The following is a 15,033-nucleotide window of genomic DNA, read 5'->3' as shown; positions in this document are numbered from 1 at the left end:
TAATCCATAGCTTTGAAAAGCAGTGGCCAATTATCAAGGATGGGAGGTACATTCTAGGCCACAGGTGAAGCATGTAACACAACCATGACCAAATTTTAGCACCTAATTTTTAGTGGCTCTCCAAATGCTCTTAAGAAGGCTAAATGATATTCCTAGTCATTTGACTGTTATGGGGCCACCAGTCAAATAGCAATAAAATTTGTAGTTAGCAGTATAAATATGATCAAATCTCCTGAAACAAATCGCTCAGTTTTCATGCCCTAACTTTTTTCAGGTGAATGCGTGAGCACTGAGAGTGCCATGCCAAAAGCCATCAAAATTCCAGCATCAGCACTAGATTAGTATATTCTGTGATCATGTTCTCAACTAGCCTACTGGAAAATTGGTTGGAATAGAGAGAATGAACTGATGACTTGTTAATTTGGAGGATGAAATTTATAAAAAGTGTAAATGTTCACACACTTAAGTAACAACAGCCTTCCCAAAAACCTAACACAGCCAGAAATTTCCACAAGAAATGATGAAGACACAAGATAGCATGCCAGTTATATATATTTAATGTCGTTTTGCATTTATAACTTACCAAGTGCATATCAAGATGTCAGACTGTCAGACTAAGACAAACAAGTCAGGATATGTCCTTATGGAAAGGGAATGACAATATGAATGGCTTAGAGATATTTTATGAATCTGACTGATGCTGTTTCACCACCTTTAGAAGGTTTTTTGTTGGATGCTTTACCTTGGTCAGGAGACAGAGGAGACAGCAGAGGAGAGAAAAGATACGCCTGCCACAAGCTGCCTTAGGTTTTCTTGCTTTAAGTAAAAAGCCTGGTTTCAATACGTACACCCTAACACTCTATTGAAGTAAGAACACAAAATTTACACAAAAGTCACTTTGCCATTTAAGCTAGACATTCATGCTGAACAGCATTAATAGTTTTGAACTTTCTCACTGTAAGCATAGAATTTTCTCTTCAGAAATAGGCTAGTACAAATACCTAATGCAGCCATCTTATCTGCATGTATGCAATGAGGAATGAACAACCAGAGATAGCTCTATTGGTATAGCTCTTTTGGTCCAACTGAAACAATGACAATTCTGATACAATGTGTAAACTGGTTGTTTAATGAGAACATCTAATAATTTTCTGGGTTCTATGGGGTTCTCAGAAACACCAATAAAGAAAAGACAGCAATGTTTGTATTTTGTGCCTCCGACGCCCACCATGAACCAGTGTGCTCATTAACAGCGCGCATGTGACAGAAAGATATATGAACTATTTTGTACAAATGTAAGAAAGCAGTTGGATTTCAAAATACAGAACATCTTTCAAGCATTAAAGCTGCACATTAATTGCAAAAATAAAGCATTACTTTAGAATATTTTGATCACAGCTAAAGCAAACTCCAAACTTCTCACTTCCATTTCAATCACATCAGAATAGCTTTTTTAAAAAATGAAATGCCAAAATCCAGTGCTTTATTTTAATTATTTTGGCAAATAGGGAAATAATGTTAAGAGAGATACTCTTTTGAAATCAAAGACACATAAAACAACAGTGTATTTCAGGAAACCGGATCTCATCTCAACCATTACTGATGGTTGTAGTACTCAGATGTTGCTAAATATTTAAAGAAACCAGTGACGGAACAGAAAGAAATAGCAATCACTTCGAACAAGGTTCTTTTTTGCCAACACCTCTTATAAGTTCACTAGTGCAAGACCATATTTTTACCTGATTGAATTAAACTTGTAACATAGAACACTCAATACAAAACCATTCTCCCCCCCCCCTTTTAAAAAGTGCCTCATACCATACATGCCTCTAAAATATTTCCAACTAATGGAAGACCGTCTGTCTCCACTTCTTGTCGGTAAGGAATGGCCAGAGTGATTCTTTGATCCCAACACGAAATGGAGTGTGCTGTCCAATGCCCAACATCTGTAGTCTAGAACAGTCAAGCTGAGCATTCTTGGGACGAAGAGCTCCCACAACTGGGCTGTCTGTAATCTTTAAAAATAAAAATAGGCAGTAAAAGAGAAATATGCACTCTGTCTAGAACAAAAAATAAAAATGAAGAAATCTCTTCTCAGGAAAACACTCACAATTCTGCAATGTAGGATAGCCTAAATGCTTTCCCATAACCTTACTCTGCATTGAACACTAGTTTTTACTAGTATGGAAAAGGGGATACAGAAGTCTTCTTTGACAAATCATTGTCCTAGGAATCCAGAGAGCCCATCATACACATTGGGACTTTCCACTGCAGCCTCTTCCGCTCACTGGAAAGATGCTGCAGAAGGCACAGCAGTCTTGCAAATAAGCATACACCTTCCTCACCCAAACCAAAAAGTCTGCGAAGTTTTTCTAGCTGATGGCAGAGGAGGAACCATGAGCTTGCTGCATTTCTACACTACTTCTCTCCCCTGGTAGCCTGGCTGGGAAGAGGGAGGAATAGCACATTCTGCCCATCGTCTGCCAGCCTGTAATTCCATGGGCTTGCCTGCATGCATTTCCCTGTTGCCTACAGCTACCAAAGGAGTGGTCAGTTCCAAGGCTAAGGTAGAAAGAACTGCTGAGACTCATATTTTAATGTCTGATGTTTTGTTGTGTTCTTTTAAATTCTGTTGAAAGTTACCCAGAGTGGCTGGGGCAACCCCGTCAGATAGGAGGGTACAAGAAATAAATTATTTTAGTTATTATATAATGAAGAGTCAAAAATTGTAGTCAGGTGGGAATAATCTCCCTTAGCTGCATGTGCTGGGTTCCCTGAATCTCAGCTCAAGTTTCCAGCTTGCAGAGTTATGTGGTTACCTTTGAAACTGCAGAGGCGAAAATACAAGAGTTCCAAACTGGTAGAAAGTAGCTCTGTGGATATGGTTTATCAATCTGCATTATTTCAAAGGGTGGAAGATAGGAGATGCAGCCCATTTGGGGGGGGGATTAAGGGAGCCCCAGGAGGTGGAGCCTGGCAGCCTGACAAATGCAACCACCAAGGAGGCATCAACACCCTATTGGCTGAGACATAAAGCCACAGCCGGCAGCACAGGAGAGTCTCAGACAGGAAAAGAAAGGAGAGGCAACGAGAGGAAAATGGGCAGACAAGGCAACACAAGGGGAGACTGAAAGGGAAGCAGGGTGAGAGTGTGGAAGATGAAACCGCAGAGTGGCTATGGGAAGGTGTGCGAGTGAATGAAGGAGAGGAATGGGTCAGGCCCACAGAACTTAATGGACAGTGCTGATGCAGAGGAGAGAAGCAGGGAGGAGGAGAAGGAAATGGAAGAAGCTTCTGAGGGTATGGTGAGAGACCTGTAACCAGTGAAGGGGCTGCTTGTGTGAGAGGTTAGAAGGTTAGAATTAGGGGAGGAAGCAGAAAATTATGAAGCTTGTTCCGCCACCTAAAGAAGAAACTGAAGTAGTATTGGCTGCACTCTAAGGACAGAACAACAGGAACCCTGAATCTGAACAAACTGTTCACAAAGCATGTCTGATGATGGAAGGAGCCCTGAGCTTACCAAGGTGACAAGCTCACCATCTGTCTCTGATGAAATGAGAGACAGTGGGACTCTAAGGAGCCTCAGTTGGGACCCTCGGTGTAAGAGAACAGCCAAACCACAGCTGGTGAACATTTTGCAATTATTTTATATTGTATTGTGCAATATTACTCCTGAGAAAGTTCTGCCTTTGATAAAACTTTGTGAGAGTTTTTCTTGCACATTCCTTTTTCTTTCTGTGTCAGGGGTTACACACTATGACTTACTGGTCTCAAGTGGCTACTGGGAAGATTGAAAGCATCCGCCATAGCACATGCCATTTCAAATTTAGTCATCCGCTCATTACCAGACCAGTGGAACGTTCCTCTTATTGATGGATCCTAAGGAAAAAGAGAAGTATACAAAGTTTATGTTCTTGTTTATTTTACGGTGTTAAATAAATACAGAGAAAACACCATAAACAAAGCTAGAGAACATTCCCTTTAAGGCTAACTTGAAAAGCAAGTTTTAAGTCAATCTAACATATCTGGATCACCCAGATAAGTTTTTGCAAAACAGAGAATTTCACAAATGATCATTCTAAAGCTGATCATGACAATTCTGCCACCCTAACTCAAAGAGAACTTATTTTTCCATAAATAAATATTCTGCCTAATTGCAATTCCCAGCCTTGTGTTTTTCTGCAGAGTAAAAACATTCAGTTTTAGCTCACTCTTAGATTTGTTCAAAGAGCAATCTTTTTTTTTTCTATATGCCTTCTTATATTTTGTCCCCCCTCTAGAACTATTTGTTTAGCCATGCGGTTATTTCAGAAAATGTGTAGAAAACACAACAGCAGCGAACCACCTTGTTCATAACCATGTTATTGGAATATTATACTAAACAAGAAGCTCAATATCCCTGGCTCTTTTCTATATTCCACAGTTCTTTGAGTAGTAGCTTTGCTATGAAAAAGGATTTGAGTTCCATTTCAAGCAAATCTCTGTCCACATAAGAACAAAATCATTACGTTGCTGGATCAAGCCAAGGCCAATTATTCTTTTAAAAACAGTAATCCACCAGATCTCTCTCCACTTCTCAATTGCACTCTATTTCACTCAACTACTGAGGGTTTTTTCCCCCTAGAACTACATCAGTTGAACCATTTATTGTAAAAAATAAAATAAAATAAAATAAAAATCTGGGCGGCAGTTTTCTTCCTTTAGAAAGCAAAACTTCACACATCTTACTCTTCTATGTTTATATGAAAAGACTGCCACAATCTAGAGCTATTATAATCTCTTGTGTATAAGCAATGACTAGAACTTGCTTGCCAAGCATTTCTACTGCAATATCACCTCTCATTCCAAGATAAAGCTATCATGATGCAAGGTCAACAGAAGGGGGGGAAAGAACTACCTTTAGTTTAAAAACCCTGGCAAGTGTTCTGAAGGTTACATGCACCTGAATGCAACTTCCTAGTATAGTCAGCATTAAATCAGCAGCTTATGCATTCCTCCTACAGAGGAATTCAATACTGCACTAAGAAGATTGCTCTGTCAGTGTGAACAGTTTTGTTTACCTGAAGGAACCATCTCCTCCCACCGTGAACATACTGTTCTGGGTGAACCAACACCTAGCAAGATTGAACTCTCGACTTACCAGCTGATGAGCAGATGCTTTGACAGCATGTTTTCCACAGTGAATGTGCTGCCAAAGCAAAACTGAACCCCACCCAAACAGCGTGTAGCTGTGTCCTCAGAGAATGCCTGCACTCTAACCTCAGAGGTCCACCTTAAATCATACTTTCTTGCCACCGGCACATTTACTGTCCCAAAAAATAATCCCCCTTTGCCACCACCACCATTATTCTAGTCCCTGGTAAAAATTCCTGTCAAAATATCAACCCATCTATTGTTTCTATAATGCTTACCACATCACAATCTAGCCTTCTTCTGAACAGAATGGTGCTTCTTATGTTACTGCATTCAGAGGGAATGTTACAAAAAGTACTGGTTGGTAGGGTGAGGCTGCTCACCTGACTTCCTGTTGCCTGAATTGCTTTTGCTTGCCTGCAATGGGGGAGGTGCATCTCCACTGGGCTGTCCTAGCTGCCCCCTTCTCCTTTACTTCCAGGTAAGCAACAGCAACATGGGCAATGGGAGGTCAGCTGAGCACCACCACCCTGCCCACTCTTACAGTATTCAAGACTAGTTGTAACAGTTAACATAGGGTTGTATCCAATAGTAGCTTTGTGATAGCATTTCCCCATGGCTTCCAAAAGCTTCCCCTTAGGGTTCTGGACCCTCGAAAACAGTGGGAAATATTATTAGTTCTTGTAGCTTTCCCTTTCTCTCATGACAACAACAACAAAATGCAACATTAAAAGTTGAAACCTCAATGCAAAATAAAATATAGAATACTATATGCTGGTAAGCAATAGATTACTACAGCTTGCTAGAAAAAGTACCGTATTTTTCACCCCATAGGATGCAATTTTTCCCCTCCAAAAATGAAGGGGAAATGTGTGTGCGTCCTATGGGGCGAATGCAGGCTTTTGCTGAAGCCTGGAGAGCGAGAGGGGTCGGTGCGCACGGACCCCACTCGCTCTCCAGGCTTCAGGAAGCTCTCTGCAAGCCTTGGGAGCTCCGCGGGAGTTCCTGTCGGGCTCCCAAGGTTTGCGGATAGCAGTCTGCATCCCGAAGCCCCGGGCTTCGTGCAGATGTCGGGCAGCCCCACAAGCTCGGGGGACAGCGGGGAGGTGGAGCGCCGCCATCCCGCTGTTCCCCGACCTGGTTTGTGGAGTTGCCTGCATCCCGAAGAGAGATGCCTGCATCCCGAAGCCTTCGGGCAGATATCCGCAAGCCTGGGGAGACCGGCGCGACTTCCCGCGGGCTCCCTAGGCTTGCGGATAGCAGCCTGTTCTTGGGTCGGGGGAAGCTCGGGCTTCCCCCGCCCCAGCCCCGCGCCTGGGGGGGGGAAATTTTTTTTTTCCTTTATTTCCCCCCCCAAAAAAACTAGGTGCACCCTGTGGGGCAAAAAATACGGTAGGTCTTAAACTGGCACCTCGGGAACAATCTGCTTTCAACAGGAACGGAGTTGCACAGGTGGGCTGCTGCCACTGAGAGGACCCTTCTTCATATACTGTGCCCTCCCCCAGGCCATATTTACCAGAGGCATGGCAAGCAACCTTCCCCTGCAAATCTCAAAGCCTGGTTTACTGGTACTGAGGAAGGCATTCATTCAAGTACTTGGGTCCTAAGCCATTCAGGGCTCTGTACACCTATAACATGAATTAAGCCAGGCAATTCACAGGCAGCCAGAAGTGTTTCCAGGATCAGTGTAACATGACCCCATCTCACCACCGTAAAGAAACAGGATGAGGCATTCTGCATCTTGTGCAGCTTCCAGACCATCTTCAAAGGAAGGCCTCTGTAGAACACATTGCAATACTCAGATCAGGAGGTTATTATAGCAGGAGCTACTGTAGCTGGATTATCCCAATTCAATAACAGTTATAGCTGGCAAACCAGCCAAAGGTGGGCACAAGCATTCCTTACCACGGAGGCCACACGAACCAGTTGGTTAGCGCATGGTGCTGATAACACCAAGGTTGCAGGTTTGATCCCTGTACGGGGCAGCTGCATATTTCTGCATTGCAGGGGGGTGGACTAGATGATCCTCAGGATCCCTTCCAATTCTATGATATCTAACCTCTAGTGACAAACCAGGAAAAAACCCCAACTACCCACCTGTTCTTTAAGAGGAGTACTACCCTGACCAGAACAGGCTATCTACTTAATTCCCAAACCTAGGAACCACCTACCCACAAAGCCCCCATCTTATTATAATTGTTTATTACTGGCTATCATCCAGCCCATCACTGTGTCCAGTCACTTGCACAGCATCATCTGGTCCAGATGGAATGGCATAGAGGACTGCAACAGGGGGACGGACGGGGGACGGGACGCATTGGTGAAAATAAGAACCATGTCCTTGCAACAGAAGTCATCCATTAGTGTGAAGGCACCACTGGATACAGCCCACAGTATTTTTGAAATCTTGAATACATCATAAAAACACAGAATCACTGCTAGTACTACTACAATCTTACACGTATGATAATATGTGAAGTAGTCCGAAAAATCCTGGCTGAAATTTATTTTAAGAATATCTCACCAACATTTTCTTCTCCGCTAGCTGTCGACAAACACTGGCTACATCCTTGACATAGGTGGGAAACCTCTGCTGCCAGTGGTCCATATTGGCTGATTTATTATTGAATTGCACTTTATCAAACATAACTGTCACAGCGCTCTCTTCCAACCTTTCAACCTCTCCATATAAAATAGGAATTCTAAGCACAGCAGCACCTAGAAGATGAGAAAAGCTATGAATACAAGGCTGTATTTATGAACAGGTACAATGAAAATTCCTCAGCTCATCTCTGAAAAGAAAATTAAACCACCTTTGAACTATTTACAAGACACTTCACTCCCTTGAAAAGGCAAGTCTACTTATGTGGGAAAGAGAATAAATCTCGGTGGGTGTGAAGAAGATTTCAGATGAAAACTTCAGATTATGTACACTTATGCAAGCAAGAAGTGCTAAATTACATCAAGAACACCTTACCATGCAATAGAAAAGATGCTCAGGATCCACATGATAAGTAGGAAAGAAATAATGGTATAAGTCTACATCTACTGTTACCCCATCATAAAACGCATTTTCCCCCTTGAAATCCTGTGTCACCAGTATATGAGAATGTTCTACAACAAACTTGCAGTTAACTACCAACCCAGAGTAAGCAACAAAATGACTGCAAACACTCATTACAGGTGATTTTCAAGTTATGTAGGGGTTATATTCTGGGGATATCACATAAAGCCTAATTCACATATTATCAAAACACCTGGGGTCAATGGCGGGTGGGATTGCCAAAGTCTTTTTTCCCTGGATGCTTGTGCCCTTTGTTTGCCAAGCGCATAAAGCTGAATGTGTGCAAGTTAAGTGTGTGTAAGCTGTGAGTTACCTGTTCTCGGTCAGCCCTGCATTACATGAATGCACACAAACTGGTGAGCTAAAGCTGGTAGCCATTCAGTGGGTGTTTTATATCATGTATCCCTCCACCTACCATTCCTCACAACTGAGAAATCTAACATCCACATTTTTAAAACAGAAGTTGGATCCAACTGGGACGAGTCAACTTGTCTAAAGAGAGGCTTTGGATTCAGATAACAGTATCACTATACAATACTGATGACAGAGATCTGCTTGTTTCTAATGACTACCCAGCCAATGAACTCTATTGTCCTGTACAATCCTTAAAAAAGGGTTAGGAATCTTTTCAGCTCTGCAGGTGAGAACTTTATCAGGGATCTAGCCTCACATGCCAAATTTGACAGATGAGTGGGGTTACCCATCCATCAGTCACCTGACATGACAATGCTATCAGGTGACAGAGCACTTTGAAGTTTCAAAGTTGGAACTTCAAAGTGCCACACACAGGAAATTCAGCAAGCTTTGGCTCTAGTGCCCAGCAGCTGCTCAGTGCTATGCTGAATTTCTCCCTGTGCATGGAAATAGTTTTAGTCCTGAATCTGTTATTAATCAGTTTCACTGGATAATCTAGAGATCAAAGATTTTGGGGAGGAGGACAAAAATCTCTCTGTATAAATTCTCTCATCATTTGTAATTAATAAGCCTGTGTCATGTTCCTCCATCCTAACCACAGTAGTCATCTTTTGCTAAACTAAACCCCACCAAACAGTTTAGCTTTTCTGTATAGGGAGGGTGTGCTAACCCCTTGGACATTTTTACTGCTCCTTTTACAGCACTACAATTTGACTTCTGAGATGGAGCAAGCAGAAAAGTGCATAATACTCTGGATGTATGATTTTCAAGCTCTTTCTTTTCTTCAATGCCCCTCCAAAAATCCTATTTTCTTTTCTCCCCAACAATTCTCCCATACCCAGTTTACTCCTTCCCTATAGCACACAGGCCTTTAATCTCCCTTTCAGTACCAAGCTCTACAATTATAAAATGAGGCAAAATAAAAAGCAAGATAAATAGCATAGAGTTGCCAGCTGGTGGCAGTGATTGGGAATTTCCTTGGCCTTGACATTAAACACTGAAAAGGAGCAGTTAGGATAAATAAGAAATGGAATAAACCCTTAGTTAGACCTCCCAGTGATGTATTCTTATATGGCCCCAAACTTTATGGCTCCTTTCTTTCTTATGTAGTTTTGTCAAGCATGACTTCCTGATACTCATTAATGTACAGTAGGTAATGATTGTTTCTGTATGTTATTTTAATTTTTTTTTCACTTTTTGTACAACACTCACAGAACAATAGCTATTGGGTGTCCAGTACCAGAATCCTCAGCTTCTAGGCCACCAATACCAATATAAATCACTTAGGAGACTGAGGTGATCATCTAGTTTGCCACTACAAAACATATAGCCTTGCTCTTCACATGTTGTTGGACTACAGTTCCCACCAGCTCCGACCAGCACAGCTGGAAGTTCAAGTCCAATAACATCTGGAGGATACTTGGTTGGTGAAAGCTGCTATGGCCATTCTGACACCCAACAGAAATTACCAGAGAGCAACCCGAGAACATGTATCATCATTCCCTTTGGCACACTAACAATATTGCTTTTGTCATTATCTACTCTATTTTAGCAAGTCTTGCAGAAGTTCAAATCTCAGCAGAGTGGTACCTCCGGTTGCGGACGGGATCTATTCCGGAGGTCCGGCCAGATCCCAAGGTTTTTGCAACCAGAGAGACCGCTCTTGCACACACATGCACGGCAATAAGAGAGCTTCTGTGCATGCACGCACGGCAAAAAACTTAAAATATACTTCCGGGTTTGCCGCTTAAGAATCCCAAAGTTTACGTAATTATACGATTGTATAATTTTTGATGGATTGATCTGAGGTGCAAATGAAAGGGGTAAGAAGTAATTAACTAAAGAACTACCTCTAGTTGTTTGGAAAGGACAGGTGTCCTGAATTCCAACCACTTTTTATTCTCAAATTTCATTTGTCTTGCTAGAGTTTGTGCCTAGTTGTTCCCCTCTCAACAAGGTTTTCATTTTTTTTTATAAAAAGGAAGACTTTTATAGCTTCCTCTGCTCCTTACCCCTAACCTCATCCTCAGCAATGGATTAACAATGCTACCATTCTCTCTCACCATTTCAACTCAGTGGTATACATTTTATCTGACCTTCTGTTATATTGGTTTTACATAATCTCAAAACTTTATAAAGAGACTTTATTCTAATTATTCTCTGCAGCTTCCTTTTAAACCCCCTCCCCATTTTAAAATACATTTCTTATTTTGAAAATAAAATAAAATAAAATTGAACTTCCAAATCCACTTGCTCCTATTTATGGAATTCCAGTAAAAGATTTCAAGTCTTAACTGTTGAAGAAAAACTTACCCGCTGCAAATTGACACTTACCTTCATTGTTTGCTAAAACTGCCTTTTCGCCCTCTAGTTTAGTTTTCCCATAGAGATTCAGGGGATTTGGTGCATCATTCTCTTTATAGGGAGGATTTGTTCCATCAAATACATAGTCCGTACTAATGTAGATCAAAAATGCTCCTATTTGAGCTATAAAAAAAAATAAATTAAAGCAATATGAAAAGATGTAAATACAAAGCAGTTGCTCTCTTTATCTTTATTCTCTCCAAGAATTTAAAACACACAAACAGCAAATATTTACGTGATTGTGAAAGACCTAAGTATTTCTAACCCAGAATTTGTTTCCAACAGCTGGCAGGCAGTTCCCACTATCCGTCTCCTCCACCAATGCATGTTACTCAAAAAGCTAATGATACATTTCTTGTGGTAAGAATTCTTTAAGTTCAGGTGTATAACCCATACTTATGACACATAAAAGATAATTATGCATCCTGAGAAGAAATGCAGACCAAACCTTTTTTACCTGCTTCTTTTGCTATGTTCCCTGAAGCAGCCACATTGAGCTGAGAAGCAGCATCTGGTTGACTGTCTACAACATCTGGCCTTCTCTCAGCCGCACAATGTATTATCACATGAGGCTGGAAATTAAACACCCATTTTAATGAGCAAAGAACAAGCAAGTAGTTGTACCAAATCCACACTGTTCCTGGAAAGCTAGCAGAAAATTGTCCCATGGAGTAAAGCACATCTAAAGTGCAAATTTACTCTAGATCATCTCTGACTAAGTTGTAAGGCTCAACATAGATGCAGAGAAAGAAAATCATCTTTTTTGCTCAGACATTTCTTCAAGCTGTTTCTGCAGTGGTTTAGATATGAAGAATTATTATTTTTTTTATTTTTTGGGAAACTTTAACATTTCTCAAGCTCTAGAAGGCGGAGTCCTTATACTCTGAAACACAGTGAGCGAAAATAAAATAGTTCTTATATCAGTGAATACAGGAGCCTTCCGTCTCCTTTGTTTGCTTTGCTCATTGGAGGTGCTCTTTCCCCCATTTTTCTTGTGCATGCAATTTGCATAACCAAAAGAAAGGATTTCCCTAATCACTCTCTAAGTGAGAAGCCCAACTTATTCTGCAGCCTAGAAAGCAGGCTTTCTAGGTTCTACTAGACTACTAGTATATAACTACTTTCCTGCACACTAGTGTTCCTCATATCATGCACCTCATATACAGAAGGTGCACCAAGGGTTGCATCAGAGATTACAGAGAAAAAAACAATACAGAAACAAAGCTAAATATTGCTGTGATAGTGGACTTTAAATCAGTAAATCAGTGATCAGTAAAACTTTATGTGACCAACTAACATGAATTTGCTGAAGAAACCTTCAGAGAAACATGGTGGTTAGCCACTGTATCCTTCTTTCCACCATTCTCACCTGAAAATCCTGGATGATATTATGAACAGCAGTAGTATCTAGAAGATTAATTTGCTCAAACATTGGTCGAGCCCTACTGTACCCACAACCGACAGCATTCCAATTATTTCCTTTAAATTCCTTATACACAGATCTGCCAAGCAACCCAGTAGCACCAGTAATCAGAGCACGTCTGTTTGGCGTATCAACATCCTCCTGTAAAAAAAGAAAATTGTTATCTTCTATATTCTTAACAAAACTTAATCCATAGTTTAATATTTGTTTTAGAAGGCTTTAGGGGGCATTCTGTGCGAGTCTACTCCAATGCAAGCCCCACTGAGTTCAATGGGACTTATGCCAAGGTAAGCATGCACAGGACTGCACAAACAGCCCACAGTATACTGAAGACAACAACCTTAGATTGCTTATAGCTCCAAGCTTTACATTTCTAGCATCATAAGGACATATCTTACTATTGTTTACTGAAACCGACTTGCATCAGAAGGGACTGTTTAAATATATTGTATAAATAAAGATAATGTTTACAATTGTTCCAGCAAAAGGCTAATTCCCAGGCAGCTAATTTAGTAAGCTTCTTTGCATAGCAAAAATGGTCACTGGAATGATCAAATTAAATATTCTTTCAAATATGTGGGTTGAAGTGGAATTTCCAGCTATGTGAGGAAGTACATCACAGGCGTGGTTCAGAATCAAATACTTAAAAGGAGGGGGGGGGGTGAATTACTAGTTCCCCATTCCACCATTATCTGTATAAACACATCCCCCACCCCAAGTTACAAGCACAGGGAAGGGGCTATTAGTTACAGAGAGAGACCAGTGACAAGCTGTTATTCCAGTATTGGTTTTGTATTGTTTTATTTGCTTCTAATTGCTGTAGGATCCCACTGCTGTTGCAACCCACACTTCTTAATGGTCAGAAATCCCACGAATTTTTATTTATATTTTATTTTACTTAAGACAGAGGGCATAGAAAATATTTTAGCAAGCTGATCCTGATCTCGGAGCAGAATCCTACTATGATGTGCGGGGCTTCCTCAGGCAGGAAATATCTGAAGCATGCATTTCGCCCTCCCTTCCCCAGCCCAGCAATAAGGCCTTGGGGGTGGGGATTACACCAGAAAGCAGTGCTTTTTTTTGGGGGGGGTACGCATACCCCAAAACATTTTGTGAATCTTTGCACTTTTGTCCATTTACTGTATTTGAACTGTCAAATGGTGATTTTCTGGAGTCAAAATGAGAGTACCCCTAAACAATTTTTTTTAAAAGATAAAAAGCACTGCCTGAAAGTAAATCCCGTTGCGCACTGTGGGGCACCTAAAATCGGATTATTGAATTATCACCATTGCCCTGAGGCTTCCCCCATCTTAACCCGACGGAGGCTGCTCTCAGGTAAGTTGTGTTTGGGATCGTCAGGAGTAAGTTAGTGCCACTCAACCCGTGGGTGGCTTTTTCTTAACACCCAAGCGGAGGCCTACCCTGCAGGGCTGGGCTGGCCATTACAAAGCTTTGCCCAGACCCCCGAGCAGCGGCGGCGGCGGCGGCCCCACCTCGGTTCGCCCCACCCCACTCAGGGGGCGCGGCTAGTAGCTGTTTACCTCCCGCGGAGAGAAGGGAGGGAGGGGAAGGAGGGGGAGAAGGCCCAAAGCCGCCAGCTCTGCCTCACCTCCTCCAGCCAGCACCTGCCGGGCTCGAAGCGGATCCGGAGCCCTTTCTCCCACCCGACCATCCCTCCGCCTGCCTCAGTCCGCGCCCGCCGCTCGCGCTCCGCTCCACTTTCGCGGTGGCGGCGGCAGCCATTCACAGGGCACGCCCACTCGACAGCCCCGCAGCCCATTGGCTCCCTCGCCTTGGGAAGGTGGGACCTCAGAGGGGTGGGCGGACGCGCGCGCGGCTGCCGTTGGGACACGTTCAAGGCCAGCCCGCTTATTGGCCCGTCCCTCTAGAACGGGGCGGCGCGCGAGCCCCTCGAGAGTCTTGCGCGACGGAACACGTCGAGCTCACTCACTTCCCCTCCTCCCCCCTCCGTTAATGCCCGTTCGCAATGTCTAAGCGCTCAAGCTCTTTGGCCGTATAGTTGGAAGCACTCAAGTCTTGTCGCTTCCATTTACCGCCCACGTATTTCGGCTTATCCTTCAGTCAGGGGCCCTGTTTAGAATGCCGTTTAATTTATTTCTTAATAAAAAATTCTGCTTGCAATACGCAGTACTGCAAAGTGTTGGGCATCATGCAGCAGCCTCACATTGTCAATTTAAGCACAGGGTCGCCCTTCCACCTTGGCTCAGGCTGCCAAACCTAAGGTAAAGGTAAAGGTACCCCTGCCCGTACGGGCCAGTCTTGACAGACTCTGGGGTTGTGCGCCCATCTCACTTAAGAGGCCAGGGGCCAGCGCTGTCCGGAGACACTTCCGGGTCACGTGGCCAGCGTGACATCGCTGCTCTGGCGAGCCAGAGTCGCACACGGAAACGCCGTTTACCTTCCCGCTGGTAAGCGGTCCCTATTTATCTACTTGCACCCGGAGGTGCTTTCGAACTGCTAGGTTGGCAGGCGCTGGGACCGAGCAGCGGGAGCGCACCCCGCCGCAGGGATTCGAACCGCCAACCTTTCGATCGGCAAGCCCTAGGCGCTGAGGCTTTAACCCACAGCGCCACCTGCGTCCCCAAACCTACCCATTGCCAAACCTACCCACCGC

At 42.9% G+C, this 15,033-nt stretch overlaps 1 protein-coding gene across 1 annotated transcript; it reads right to left on the bottom strand.

Annotated features, from left to right (window-relative positions):
* Positions 1 to 539: 539 nt before the first annotated feature.
* On the bottom strand, positions 540 to 14,193 carry MAT2B (methionine adenosyltransferase 2 non-catalytic beta subunit). Its single transcript, XM_079964874.1, has 7 exons — positions 14,008 to 14,193; positions 12,345 to 12,539; positions 11,433 to 11,547; positions 10,946 to 11,098; positions 7,658 to 7,851; positions 3,766 to 3,879; positions 540 to 2,015 (listed from the first exon to the last, which is right to left on the bottom strand). The coding sequence occupies exons 1-7, from the start codon at positions 14,176 to 14,178 to the stop codon at positions 1,845 to 1,847; spliced, it is 1,113 nt and encodes a 370-aa protein (XP_079821000.1). The 5' UTR covers positions 14,179 to 14,193; the 3' UTR covers positions 540 to 1,844.
* Positions 14,194 to 15,033: the final 840 nt, after the last annotated feature.

Source organism: Podarcis cretensis (genome assembly GCF_951804945.1).
Source record: "Podarcis cretensis genome assembly, chromosome: 2".
NCBI lineage: Eukaryota > Metazoa > Chordata > Lepidosauria > Squamata > Lacertidae > Podarcis > Podarcis cretensis.
Note: the sequence above shows the minus strand (reverse complement) of the source record. Positions and strands in the feature narration are given on the sequence as shown.

Excerpts from the sequence above, each read along its gene's own strand:
- MAT2B (XM_079964874.1), bottom strand. The coding sequence starts at position 14,178 with ATGGGCTGCGGGGCTGTCGAGTGGGCGTGCCCTGTGAATGGCTGCCGC. Across the intron at positions 12,540-14,007 it reads GCAGGTGCTGGCTGGAGGAG|GAGGATGTTGATACGCCAAA; the intron begins GTGAGGCAGAGC and ends CTTTTTTTACAG. Across the intron at positions 3,880-7,657 it reads TAGCGGAGAAGAAAATGTTG|GATCCATCAATAAGAGGAAC; the intron begins GTGAGATATTCT and ends CTTTTTCCTTAG.